This window comes from Coturnix japonica, chromosome 17 (assembly GCF_054131305.1).
Source record: "Coturnix japonica strain WE chromosome 17, WE-NBRP24, whole genome shotgun sequence".
Classification (NCBI taxonomy): domain Eukaryota; kingdom Metazoa; phylum Chordata; class Aves; order Galliformes; family Phasianidae; genus Coturnix; species Coturnix japonica.
Genome location: NC_140679.1, coordinates 15,163,662 through 15,177,907, shown reverse-complemented (window position 1 = coordinate 15,177,907; position 14,246 = coordinate 15,163,662). Strand labels below are relative to the sequence as shown.

At 42.5% G+C, this 14,246-nt stretch overlaps 1 protein-coding gene across 1 annotated transcript; it reads right to left on the bottom strand.

Annotated features, from left to right (window-relative positions):
* Positions 1–6,366: 6,366 nt before the first annotated feature.
* On the bottom strand, positions 6,367–13,769 carry PSMB2 (proteasome 20S subunit beta 2). The gene is made up of 6 exons (XM_015883274.3): positions 13,633–13,769; positions 12,833–12,955; positions 12,378–12,448; positions 8,644–8,806; positions 7,480–7,529; positions 6,367–6,590 (listed from the first exon to the last, which is right to left on the bottom strand). The coding sequence occupies exons 1-6, from the start codon at positions 13,721–13,723 to the stop codon at positions 6,483–6,485; spliced, it is 606 nt and encodes a 201-aa protein (XP_015738760.1). The 5' UTR covers positions 13,724–13,769; the 3' UTR covers positions 6,367–6,482.
* Between the last annotated feature and the right edge of the window lie 477 nt (positions 13,770–14,246).

The following is a 14,246-nucleotide window of genomic DNA, read 5'->3' as shown; positions in this document are numbered from 1 at the left end:
GGAATGGCACTCCAGGGGAGCAGACGTGGCAATGGCATTTGGCAAAACCAAAGAGGGGTTGTTGTTGAGAATGCTTGTAGCTTTCCCAATGCATCTGTTGCTATGACAGCTGGAGAGCAGGCAGTCGGCCATGGGTCTCAGCATAGATTAAACTGGAACATTCTCAGAATGTTATCTATCAGTTTCCTCTGGAGGTGGCAGAAGAGGACATTGACAACAGAAATGATTCAGTAGATCCCAAAAGGAGCCAAAGGCTTCCAGAGGGGCCCCTGTTTCAGCAAGAACACTTTATGTGCTCATGAAGTCTGTGGAGATAGCTCTGAGTCTCTTAGCTTGCACCTAAATACTCCCTTCTAAAACTTACGGACACAAATTGGGAATCAGATTGGAAATGCCCCATGGTATGAAGCTTACAAAAACAAGAACCTAAATGACAGGCTCCGCAGGTCTGGTTTTACTCTGGACCTTCCCAAAGGAAGGAGGAGAAGCCAGGGAGCAAAATGGAAATCCTAGAACCACATTAGACACTTTGTCTACACTTCAAAGCTATTTTGGATAATGCAGGGCGTGAGCAGAAAGCACAGAAGTCATTCCTATATAAAATTATTCCAAAATAGGAGTGGCCTGTTCCGCATCATAATATATTTTAAACATGGATTATGATAAAGGAAAACGAGGCTCTTTGGTGCTAGGTTTCCCCTCCTGAGATAATTCAACGTGCAGACATCCCATGGCACATGGTATCAGAGAGCAAACTGCTGTCCAATAGGTGATGAAAGTGCATGCACACTAATATTAAAGAGTGAAATACTTCATAATATAGTCATGTTATGGAAACTTGACTTGGTTAAGGCATTCTTTGAATATCAAGTAACTCTCAGGCACAGCAGTGATGAGCAATCCAGACGGAGAATCAGGATATGCCTCCAGTAATTACATACCATGTCCGTCAGGAGGAAAAAAATACCTCTCTGCTCATTTTCCTCTTTGGGCTCTGCAAATCTTTTGAATGTTTTATGAGGCGTTTAGCAGTCTGGTGCCTGAAAGGCCAGGATGCCACCAATTACCCTGTAATGGGAAGGAAGTTTGGTGATTTGGATTCACTTGTTGATGTTGCCACGGATGTTCGGGACTGACAGTGGACACGTCATGCTGGGTCAATGTCTGAAAGCACTGAGACTTCCCAAAGGGGCTGAGATTTTGGGCTATCTGCATGCACACATGCATCCAGGCAGAGCACAGCTTTCAGAGGTTGTGCCAGGCCAGTCTTGTTTGCACATTAATGCTGGGGTTCCCCTCAAACGAGGCCGCGTCCCAATGCGTTCTTTGCCTTTATGTCCTAAGAGAAAAGGGCTTTTCACACAATTTGGGGCCCCACCCTGCTATAAATTCCCACAGCGATTACAAATCGTGGGAAAAATACGTGGGATTGTGTCAAGGAGTAAAAATAGAGTCGGGCTCATGGTTTGTACCCTTGTTACAGAGTGCTGTGGAATTCCAATCCTAAAGGGGAAGTTTAAAAAGTTCCTTTTTCCAATTAATTTGGAATGGCTGACAAGTCCGGGGAAACCACACGGCAATCCCTGACAAGTGGAAAAGAGAACATTAACAAGATCTCTTCATTCCCCTACAGTCAGCTATCCCAAGGGTGAACTCCGACTACACTGTGCCATTAACACAAACAAGCAGAGGCATTCTGCATGGCTTTGGATAAACTAAATAATTACCTTTAAGTAGGCGACCTTAAAAGCTACGTAGTAATAACACCCCTCCATACTAAAACAGCACAATAAACAGACTTTGCTGACCTGTAGTTAATGCATTCTTTCATATATGAGGGAGTTCATTAAGTTCTAAGCTTTACATAGACAGTCCGAGGAGCCACACAACGAGCAAAGGAAGTTTTTCCTGTAAGTGCAACTGAATCGAGACATCCCAAACAAAACCATTTTCCCATCAGGCATTAAAAGAAGTGGTATTTGCAAGGGAGACAAAGTGCTTGCTCGAGAGATTGATTTAGCAGCCCAGACAAATAGCGTTGTGTGCAGCGTCCCACTATTGCCTTAATTATCCTAGCAGACTTCAGGAGAAACAACCCAAAGCCAGTCATTACACAGAACATGGACATGCTGACCCAGAAGGTATCATTTTGGTCTTCCTGCCCAACCTTCTTCATAGTGCAAAGAATTCCCACTGTGGCCACCTGAACATCGCTGCATTTCCAATAGGATGCCACAAATAGCAATCATAATTCCAGGCACTGAATGCACAATTTGACCCCATAAACTGCAGTGCTGCAGCATCCCAGTAACCCCCCAAAGGCAGAGGGGTGAAGGATGCTCCAAATGGCTCCTCTGGGTGTTTTATCCTGACACCTTCAGCTGCTTCATATTCTATTCTTCCCAGCAAACCAGAAGCTGGAAACATATCCTGAAACTCAGAAGCATTTCCCTTAAGGATAGATTCCCTTTGGTCACAAAGCCTGCAGCCAAAGATATGTTAAATGGACACATAAAGCTTGAAATTGGCTGAAAAACATCCAAAAGGCAGCATTTCCTTGGTATGACTGTTCTGGAACGACCTGCACTCAACATGAACCACCATCAGCCCACTGTTCTCAATCCAAACCAAATTTCCATGCATTCCACATGGTTCTATTCTCTCTTGCAATAGATACATATCTGCTAATTCTCTTATGGCATCTAGGATTCGCTTATTCTCAAGGGCACACTGTGAGAAGGAAATCATGTTCTTACTTACACTGTTACAGACCTGAGCAAAGGGGATCCATAATAAGCCTTTTCACAGCTTTTGAACATAAAGAACCTTTTGGTTTAGTTCTCTGCAAACTTTGGTGCCAACACAGAAACCAAAACCTTATGGCTTTACAGCTCCTAAATACACCAGCAGAGGTTAACCTCAAATCTTTAACCAGCTTATGTAAACTCCAGAGATGAAGGTAAGCTGACCTCTGGCAGTGTTCACACAACCAGCCTTCCTGGTGTTTCACCAGAGCATGGGCAATAAACACTAAAGTAAATGTGAAAACACAAGCTTAGAAATATCAGATGTACCAGACCAAAGCCTCAGGTGTGCTGGTTTGGAGAGGTTTCTTGCGTGCTTTGAGTGAATACCACAAGACACATGAAATCAGAGCCCAGTTTTAATTGTTTTCTTCTTGAAGGTGTCCACTCAGAGCAATGCCACTTTAAGGGTGACCATGAAAAAGTGGAAAAAGAAAGGCTGAATCTTAGCATGATACCTTATAGCCACTGTCTGAAACAGCATTACGTGGTGCTGTAGCTTGCTATGCAAGGAGTATATTCACCCCTTCTCCATAAAGCTGAGTTTCTGTGACCATCTGGTGATATGCACAGAGATGAAGCAGCCAAACAAGTTTGCAAGGAGGAGGTGGATGCAAGATCACTGCCCTCTGCTGAATGGAAGAGGCTTCCGACACAAATCACGACACCTGAATCATCTTTGCTTTCTCTAAATTAACTAAAGGAGATGCACTATTTTCACAGTTGTGCATAAACACCAAAAAATCCTGATGACCTCAAGGAGGCCTCTATGATGCAGGAGGTATTTTACCCAAGTGAAAATGCAGCTAGTCAAGCCATTGCTTCAGACAACTGGATCACTTGGTTGGCCCCACACAGGTCCTGTGTTTGCCTTTGAATTCATTTATAGATCCAAGCTTACACTACACTCACTGGTATCCAGATTACCCATATTTTACTTTCACCTCTCCATAGGTTTGATCTGCCAAATTTAATTTGGAATAAGACTTGCTAACCTTTAACACTTCACTGTATTGCACAGGGAGAACACGCTGCCAATCCCCAAACATCCTTTACCCTCTCACCATTCTTAAACAGAGGGTTTGCTCTATTCCATCCACAGCTGTCTTGAGTTAGACTACACGAATAAGCTTATTGGATAACTACCGAGTTGCACATTAGCACAGAAACAAAACACTTAAAATGTCACTTCACATTTTCAAGACAACTATTTTCTTTGTAGTGTGGTCCTCTGCAGGTCATGGGCACTCAGAGGTTCAAACCAATGCAATTATGAGCATGGAAAACACAGTAGAAGTACAAGTTTTAATGCCACCACTTTCATTTTCCTCTTTTTAACACCTGCTAAAACAACTTAGGCCTGTTTAGTTTGATCAGTACTCACCTGAGAATTTCCTGTGCTTAGTTATTTTGATGGCAGCCTGATAACAACATATGGAACCTCTGAATAAGGTTAAAGCTCTGAGGAATGTTAAATGGCTCAAAGGATAAACTTCTTACAGGTAGAATAAATTAATTTTTCCTTCACACAGTGCTTGACAAGTAGCAAAGTTAGAGGCAGTTACAGGCATCCTCAGAGCTCAAACTATTCCATACAGGATATTCTGTCCCTCCTTCAGGCTGGAAAACTCAATCAACCAAACGTGATGTTACAAACAGCCCTTTTAGCTTTAACGTAGAGGGGAAAAAAAGCCTCTTCTGACTGTGCAGTGTACACTGCTACCAGGCCAACTCCTTCAGCACAACCCAGACCCAGCAGCTCTGCACCTACCCTCACGCTCTCAGCATCAGCACAGCCCTAAGGCACGCAGCTCTGCTCCTTGTAAACTGATCTCACTGCTCCTGAAGAGATGAGCTGGTGCAGTGATCTGTTACACACACACTGCTCAGGAAAAGACCATCTTTAAACAGGAAGCCTAAAAAGGAGAAAAAAGTGCCTTGTTAACTCTTTAGGCCCTGAGGCTTTGCTAGTAAAACATATGGTGAGAATTACCAGCCAAAGCAAAGCAGAGCAGCTCATAGTGGACAAAATACCCTGCAAATGCTACCTTGGTTTACAACTTCTATGCTTGTTTTTTTTACTATAAAAACAAAAAACCATCAGTAAAAAGCAGTATTTTTTGTTCAGTGTAGCCCCAAAGGTAAAACAGGCAAAAGGTTTCCACCCCCTTAATGGAAAGCTTAAAACTTTTCCTCTCAACACCCCACACATTATAATCAGGGAAGTCAAATGTTTCTGAATCTAAAGCTCAACATCACAGCAGTCCTTTAAAACACCCCACAAGGTTATATAGCAAAAGTGTTACACCTTTCCTTACAATAACAAATCCCCACCAAAAAAATCTCCCTTTTCTCCAGAGGCCACAGACAAACCTCACTGCAGACCTATTCTTTTGTTCTTTTATTTTTGTCAATAAAGAAAAGCCAGAAAAAAACCCCAAAAGGGCTGTATTTGTTCATTTCTAGAGGTTGCTGCTCTGCTGGTTTCTGATGTAACCCCTTACATCCTTCACTCAATGGGGGATTCAGATCCTGGTCCTCGCCCTCAGGCAAAACATATGTTCCACTCCAACCTGAATCCAATGGGGATGTTTGCAATGGAATAATTGTTTTTTTGTTTATTAATCACCTGCATGCAAATAGGTGCCAATAAAAACACCAGGCAGAGCCTCTGCCAGACTCTAACATGATCTAATAGCACTGCAGCCCAGCTTTGGTGTCAGAAATAATGACTGCCTCCAATAAGGAGGCATTGCAACTTTGATATGCAGTGACAAAAACATCACATCAGCTCACCCTGCAATGATGGGTTTGAAAAAGAGACAAAAAACCTGCAAAAACATTCAACATCAGTGGTAGAATTAGAGATGCTGCATATTAAGCTGAACAACTACATTAATGCAACATGAAGAGGTGAGATTTCAAACACAAACTAGAACATTACTCATGTTAAATGTGACCTGCCAGGGGAAAATCATGCTAGGGACTCCTTATGGGTGAAAAACAAGACAGTTTGATGTTTAAGGCAGCCAGTTGCAGTGAAATCTTTCAGAGTGGCTTTAAATAAAACCAATTGCAGACAAGAGTACAACAAAGAACTGATGATTAGACTAATTCTAGAAAGAATTAAAGACCACATAGTCTGATGGGATTTCAGATTTAGATTTAAGGGTAGTGATAGGAAGCAGGATGAGTAAAGGCACAAGTGCTGCAAGTTTACTCTGTAACACTGAGCGAGGCTCAGCCTCCAGTTTTCACGTGTTCAGGAATACCTGGTTTACAACTGGCAACTTTCTGAAGAGAGAAACATTTCTGCATTCACTGAAATGGAGCTGTGCCTATTAACTTCAACAGAATCAGGATTTCAGGGTAAACCCATGCATGGTACTCAGCCACGTCCTGAACACCACCTGTACAGAGGATATCAATGCAAGTACCCTAATAACACACAACAGAGCCAAGCCAAAAAAGCCAAAAGGAAGCAGAGGTGATGAAAGATGAAGTGGCGGAATTATTTACTTCAATACTCCCAGGAAGGACCAGTAGAATCAAAAGATGGAACTGGCATAAATGTCAATCTTTATTCAATCTCCCAGCAAAGGACACACCGTGGGTGCTTCAAATGAATATTAAAAAACCAAAAAACACAGTAAGAAAATTGAAGAAAGATCTCAGGGGTTAAGACAATGCTTTTAGAAGGGGTACATTGTCCACTTCATGGATGCCATCTTTGTCAATGAATCGGGCGTTGAAAGAAGTCAGATTTAAGATGAAGCGTTTCTGAAGCTGTTCAAAAGACAAAGACAAAGGGGGTAAGATTCATTCACAGCTTAAACAAAAGAGATCAACATTATTTAAGGGAAATGCTCTTGCTCATCAAAATTTCCATCCTGTTCTTGTTGCTAATGTTTAACGTCACCAGAACTAGGGTGATTTTCACAGCTCAGGAAACATTCAGAACAATTTTGTTACAATATTATCCATGTTAGACCAGAGATGCAAAACACAAAAGCCTGTTAGCAAAGGAGGCATTTAAGGAGGAAGACAGAGCAGGCTGTAACTTAGGGCACAGCGTATGCATCAAAAAGAATTTAAGCAGAACCTTGTTAGAACAAGTCTTCCTAATGTTTCCCTACTTGTTTCTTCCCAATGATATTAAATTCAATCTCAAAGACAAGGACAGAGAATATTCTCCTTCAATAAAAGCCTCGGAGTCCGAAATGATACATTTACATTAAAATAGATTACGAACTTTAAGGTCAAATCTTCACCCCAATTAGACTTAAATATCACTTCACAAGCTGAAGAGAAGTAACTTCTAGTTAAGTGTAACACAAGTAACAGAGGGATGCTTGCATTACGTTCAGGAGCAACATAAAAGGAAGTCAAAGACTGTCTGTATCAATATTATGCTAAGCATGAAAGAAGCAGAAGTAAAGAAAAGCAATTAAGCTTAAAGTTTATGTTCTGGAGGACATGAACCATGCTAAGACAACGCAAGCGCCCACAAATCCTTTTCCTCAGTAGCTATTCCACATCTGGTCAATGTGCATTTATTATCCCTTCTGGCAAAGAGAGCAAAGTATGCGGCAAGAGGAACAGGAAAATATCAGCAAATGAATGCAAACAAACATTCCTTTCTCAGGATCACAAGGACCCACGTTTGGCAACTCACCTCCTGTAGACATTTCTTTAGGAGCTCCACAGCTTCCTCACGTGTGATACCTGAAAGAAAACATCCCCAGATTGATTTAATTAGAGGCCATCTCTCTCAACAGAAACTTTATTAAATTTAAACAACTTTTCAGCTGAGCACCAAAAACCTTACTTCCCAGCTCACAGAAAACACTTTCCAGATGTACTGAGGACGCCCTGAGCTGAAGCACTCACGCTGCAACAAGCCATTGAGAATCGATTTGTTACACTGAATGGGAAGCATGACGGAATTTTGCCTCCCATGGCCAGGGAGCAGGCTTTGGAGGAGTCCAGCCGCCCCTCTCCCCTCAAGTTTATTACAGTTTTAAATCAGCTCCATCTGTCCACAGCCGGCTGCAAGTCAGTGACAGTAGGCGGAGATTGGTTTTAGTGCTATGTTCCCTGCTGGGTATTAGTTTTAATAATGGGAAAGGCACGTGTGTGATGCCCCTGCTATTCTCACACATTAGGATAAAATCCAGCACTGGATAGGGATGGCAAGCCATGACAACCTATTGTCGTTTACTGTTTTTCCTCTTTTCACAAGGAGTGATGAAAATGTGGCTCCATCATTTGTAAAGGACATTGCTAGAAAGCAGCTAAGCTCCATGGATCTCATTTCTAAAGCTTTTGTTCCAGACCCACATTCACTGTTCAGTTAAAAGAGCTCCCATTAAAATAAAATTGCCATCTTACAGCTGCTTTTCTTGCAGTCGATAGATGGAAGGACTGCTAAGTGAACGAATTCACTGTGAGAATAAACTCAGCTTTGCACACAGTAAGGAGTAAAGCAGTTCTGAAGCTAAAGTCAAAGATGTGCAAAGCTGGAACTGCAGTTGATGACGTCTTCTCATCTGAAAAATAGGGATGGAGCTACAACCATACACAATTATAATCGACTACTGTGCCAACTGACCTTCAGCACCCCTGAGTTCTGAAATAACCTTGCTAAAAAGGAATGTCTTTTCACTCCTATATTTTTGATACATCACAAATGAAACCAACCCAAGACATGGAGCAAAAAGAAGGGGGGCTGAACTCTGAAGATCAATATTCTGGCTCTGGACACATCAAACTCACACTTTAAGCCTTTAAGTTATTAATCAGCAATGGGAGAATTTGTTTCTCTGCAGGCTCCACTTACCTGGCTTGTAATAGCGATCCAGGATGCTGAGGGTAAGGAATGCACCATACCCATGTGCTGCAAAGGGAGCTTTAGCCAGAGCTGCAAGGTAATCCATGTAATAAAGGGCAGGACCTTCATGGTCATCGTAGCCAGCCAGGAGAAGGTTGACATGGTAAGGGGTCTGTGAACAGAAACACAACTTTGTTATAGCAGCCACACACAAGGCTTTGGATCTTAATTATCAGGCAGAACAGCAACACAAGTTCTGCAATTCTTTATGACAAAATGACTAGCAATTGACATCTATGCTCTTCACAGGACAGGCTGGACTTCAATATAAAAGCAAATTAATTCTCCTGGTGTTACAGCACATAGAATCAAAAAAAGAGTACAACCCTGCCTTGTTTTATTTAAGATTCCACGGCGCATTCAAACTAAATAAAAACTTCAATCATGTTTCCACAAAGGATTCTTTAATTTCAACATAAAACTTGAGGGTTTTTACTGTCAACACGGGAGCACAATGTGAGCATTCTGCAGTTTGTAAGAACTCCTGTTAATTTAATATGCTCTTTTCTCAGTCACGCTACTGTTAACCAGAGACCATTTCAGCACACATGAAAGCTTATAAACGGTGCAGCGTGAACAGATATATACAGTGTTGCACTGCCTTAATTGGCAATTAATTTTTTATTGCATGTACCGAACTTAATCTTTACTATTTTGCTAAACTGATCACACGAAGCTCTAAGGAACTGGTTTGTTACCATTTAAAATTGACTAAGATGTTGCACCACGATGTACCATTAATCTTAAAGCATAGCAGAATATCCATAAGCAGTAACTATGCAGCTGCATTCCTTTAATTAGGCTGCATTTTATTTGTTCTCCAACATCACACAAGCTGATATTTAAAAGCCGTGACACAAGATCACTCAAATCACTGTGTGACTTTGAATTACCAACACTGGCATATGTGAGACACTCAACAATGAATAAATGGTGTTATGCAGACTCCAATCTGTAAGCTATTTTTCAGCTTTACATTCTCCTACTGAAGGGCTGAGACAATTTCTTAATTGCAAATAAATTGTTACTCTACTATTCCAGAAAGGTAGATTTAAACATTAGAATACATGATCTATGTATTATTTCCCTGATAAATGAAAATACTCTCATACACTGAGCCTTCCTGTTGAGTTTAAACAGGACTCAGTTCACACCTTCAAACAGTGACATTTATGCTCACAGTGCAGTAAGATGCAAATACTCACAACTACATGGAACTTAATTATAAGAAGTGAATCTCTCCATTTCCAAGGCTCCATTTCAAACTAAACCCAGGTCCACTGTCCCAAGCTTCTCATAGGACTATGGGCAAAGGGTGACCAAACACATGGCATGGCTGTCACTCCAGGATAAATGCAGCTCCCCCTCATTTGCCATTAGAGGCCGTATTTCTCGCCGCAAGTAGCTTTGCACTTTATGCTGTTTGATTTAAAATAACTGCAGCAATTAAGGCACGTGTGAAATCCTTCAGAACTTACAGCTGAAGAGAACAGCTGTGATAAACACACCAAACCAACGGGATCAGGAGGCTGGACTGCGACAGGCAGCGGTGTGACATCTGGCGGAAGCCAAAGTCACAGCAAGGGGGAGGGAGAAAGGTGGGCGTGAGGAAGCATCCTGCCAAGTGTGGACAAGGAGAGAGGAACTGACAGCCTTCCCTTGGACTCAGGCCAGAGCCTGTCACCTATAATTAAACACAGCATCACAACAAGTTGAACTTCAAAGGATTTGAGGGGTGTTTTTCCTGTTCCCCACCACCATGCACACTCAGTAGTACATCCAACATATAACACTGGCATTTGATTCAGCAGGTGAATCAATGTGGAGGCAGCAGTGGAAGAGGAACTGTAGCACCACTCACCTATTCAAAAGCCAACAGTTTCTAAATTGGCATCACTTACAAATGAAAACCACACTCTAATTAGAATGGTTTCAAAATTTATCAACATAAATGTAATAGTGCGCAGATGCCTCACTGTACCAGCTGGTGAACGCTATTTGTTTTCCCCTTCCATTTCTCATGCTTCTGTTTCGACTCAGAAAGTAAAGCTCACAAGTGAAAGCACTGCCTGACAGCAGACATTTAGTCCAGAGAATATTTATTAATAAGGTCTGGAGAAAAGAAGGGGAAATAAACCTCCCTCAGTAGTGTGGAGCAGAACAGTGAACTATTAGTGAATCCTACACGCAACTTAAGGTGATACACAGAGCTGGTGTTAATCCTCGTATCACATCAATTTTTAAAAGGCACAAAAAAAGAGGAAACAAAGTTCTAATGGCAAAGTTTGTATAACCCAATTCTAAATGCACAAGAAGTCACGATGTGCTCTCAGTACAGAGATCACTGTAGTGTGACAGTGTCAGAGTGCACCCCTTGCTCTGGGGCATCGCCATCTGCAACAGCACAACATTTTGTCTCCAGTAAATAAACACATCTGCCTTTGCCAGTGCCCTCCCCACTGTGCTGCCCATCTGGAGCAGGTGACATGGAAGACAAGCAGGGGCTCAGGAAGCAGGAGAGGCACGGAGAGGGATCAGGCCCCAAGGGACATGGCACAGAAGACAGTGCTACATCATGCCACATGCTGCCAGCTAAGGATGCCAAAACCTCTGCTAAATTACTCCTGTTAGTCGTATTTAAATCCTATTATGAAATGGTTCCTTCTGCACACAGGCAGGACATTCAATATTGCCTCACCTGTATAACACAAGGACCCTGCAATGAGTTATTCCACTGACTTGCTCTACAATGCACAGCTCTGTGCCTCACTCCACACATGCCTAATGCTCAGCAACAAAGCTGATGTTGAAAGGAGACTGAACGTGCCCATGTAAAATATGATTTCAAGCCTGTGAAGTAAACTGCTGGAATAAGCACCAACCTCATTTACCCATGTCCAATCCCTGCCAGATTTGTTCAACTTCATTTTCAATATCCTCTTTGCTCTTGTTTTGTTCTATGCAACACGTTGGGAATAATGCTAACCAAGTAATTCCTAACCTTGGATCTTGAGAAGTCTGTTTGCCCCTCCTGAAAACACTAGAACATTTTACGAGAAGAATTAAGCCTTTTCTCCTGAGGAAATAACATTTATTTAAACACATGTTCTGCCCATTTATCGAATTGGGAAAGCTCACATCCAAGGACATTAATGTGCATACAGTCAAACAAGATGAAAGACAAACAGAAGTTCTGACTTCACTGTGCTTCAAAGGGCATCCCAGCATGACAGCTGGAGAATCACCGACGGGATGCATTTATTAGCAACACTTTGAAAGAAATAACCATGAGAAAAATCAGTAATTTGAGGAAAAAAATATAAAGCTTCAACTTGGATTTTACACTCCCTGAAAGCCTCGTGTTGCTGTTTACAAAAGGGACTTGTTTTGCTAAGCATATCAAACAGCTCTGCTCTATTAAATCATTTTCCAAGAAGATTAAACGGATTCAGTGTATTTGCATGAAAACTAAGAACCTTATCTTGATGTCAAGGAGCCTTAATGCACTTAGCTGTACTCAGTGTTTGTTACAAGATGTTTATTAGGCTCAAATATGATCAATTGATGATGAGCATGCAAATCAATATGTAACAAGAAATGCCTTTTCCAAGTGAATCCATACACAAATACAGGAGCCAACACCTTTACATCACTTTGGCCATAATCTTTTGCTTATGACTCACCCGACTCCGAAGATAATCAGCCAGATTCCGCCGTGTGAAATTTGCAGCTGCAGTAGGAGACAATTCATAACCTGGAGGAGAAACGAACACTTGATACAAAGCCATATTCACATTGAACTTCACATTTTTTCCATGCTTTTTTTGAAACACTAAATTAATTCTTTAATATCAAAGTATTACGTCATCTAATTTGGCTAATCAAGGTTTATTCTATAAGCTACAGTTACACTGAAGACCACAAAGAGCCCTCAAAGTCCAGGTAGCTCACAGCTGTACACAGCATTCAAACACACTGCTGGAAGAAGTTAAATACAAGCATGCAGCTGGAACTTCTCAGCCATATATATGAGGAAAGCTGCTAGCAGCAAACATGCAAAGAATGCCTCCCTTAAAAGCTGTCACTCGTGTTACAAACAGCTCAGTAAAGCTACAGATAACAAGACTCCTTCACTCACCATTTCGCATTTTGTAGAGCTGAACGTTCTTCTGGATATATTCTGCAAACTGCACGGTGTCTCCAGCCTCCCCCACACACAGCAGCAGGATCTTCTCGCTCATCTTAAACATCTTATCGTGGTCTAGACCAAGGAAGCAAACAAATGTGAAGTGAAATACAGCTTTATGCAGAAACACCATTGGTTGTAATAGGATTATCAACAACAACTGACAGCTTTTCTGGTAACATTATATAGTTCAGGGTTTGTATTAAGATTGCTACACTTTGTAAACAACCTTTTAGCCTGTGATAGTACAAGAGGAAGAAAAAGCCATTTCTGACCATCTTAAAGCCTTGAGAACATCCCAAATGTCGTCCCACATCAAGAAGCTAAACAGATATTGCAGCAATTCACACACCTTATGTCGCTCTTACTTCCAATATCCCCTTTTCTCCATGAAACCCCCTTTAGCATGAACACAACTCCAACCAAACCCTTCCTCCTTAGCAGGAACACAACCAAGCCCTCCCTCCTGCCCCCTTATTCCTCTGGGTCATATCCCATCCGATAACATGATCTAAGCCAACAAGAGACGCTGATCTCGAGCATTAAGCGACCACAACCACCCTGACACAGCCCTGCGAGGCCCAGGCTGCCATTAACAGCAATTAACAGCCATTAATAAGAACCAGGCCTGATTTAAAGGCCCTCACAGCTCTCCTGTACCTCACACCATAGGCCTCAAAGCCTCACAGGGGGGACGAGGCCTAACACCCCGAGGAGCAACCCAAACAGCAGCAGCACCGCTCGGCTCTCACCGTGCTTCATCTGGACGATGCTGGAGGCGGCCACGGTGTCAGCAGCCACCAGCACGTAGTCGGGGCCCTGGATACCGATCAGATACTCCATGGCGGCCGCGATCCGCCGCCCCCCTCGGTCCGCGCCGTGACACAGCGATGCGCCGCCTCCACCTCCACGCGTGCGCCGGCGCGGTGTGATGACGTCACATCCCGCGAGATGTCACGTGGTTGGTCTTAATTATGGCTGCTAATTAATGTCCTTAATGAGCAGCGAGCAGGGCCTGAAGCATTGAGGGGTTGTTCTGTGTCCAGTGGGCTCTTTGTATGGCTTAGTCTGTGCTCTGTGTCCACAGCCTGTGTTATGGAGGCTTCAGGTGAATCAGGGCCCCAATGCACATATATTGGGGCTGATTGCAGCCTGAATGTGGCTTGTTTGCTATTAAAAAGCACGTTTTTAAGGTAGAATCTTAAAGAAAGGGGGAAAATGGAGCTGTAAGAACAGGGCAGTTTCAGCTTGGTGGGATAAAAGCAAGCTGGCTTGGCTTGCATGAGCCTGGAGCTGAGGGCACTGCTTGGAAATGCAGCTGGACGTCTGAGAGGGGGCTGCTGTAAAGCCTGCCATGTAAAAAAGC

Coding starts and splice junctions, on each gene's coding strand:
- PSMB2 (XM_015883274.3), bottom strand. CDS start 13,723: ATGGAGTATCTGATCGGTATCCAGGGCCCCGACTACGTGCTGGTGGCT. Junction 12,956..13,632: donor CATCGTCCAGATGAAGCACG/GTGAGAGCCGAG, acceptor TCCTTGGTCTAG/ACCACGATAAGATGTTTAAG. Junction 6,591..7,479: donor TAAAGAAATGTCTACAGGAG/GTGAGTTGCCAA, acceptor TCTTTTGAACAG/CTTCAGAAACGCTTCATCTT.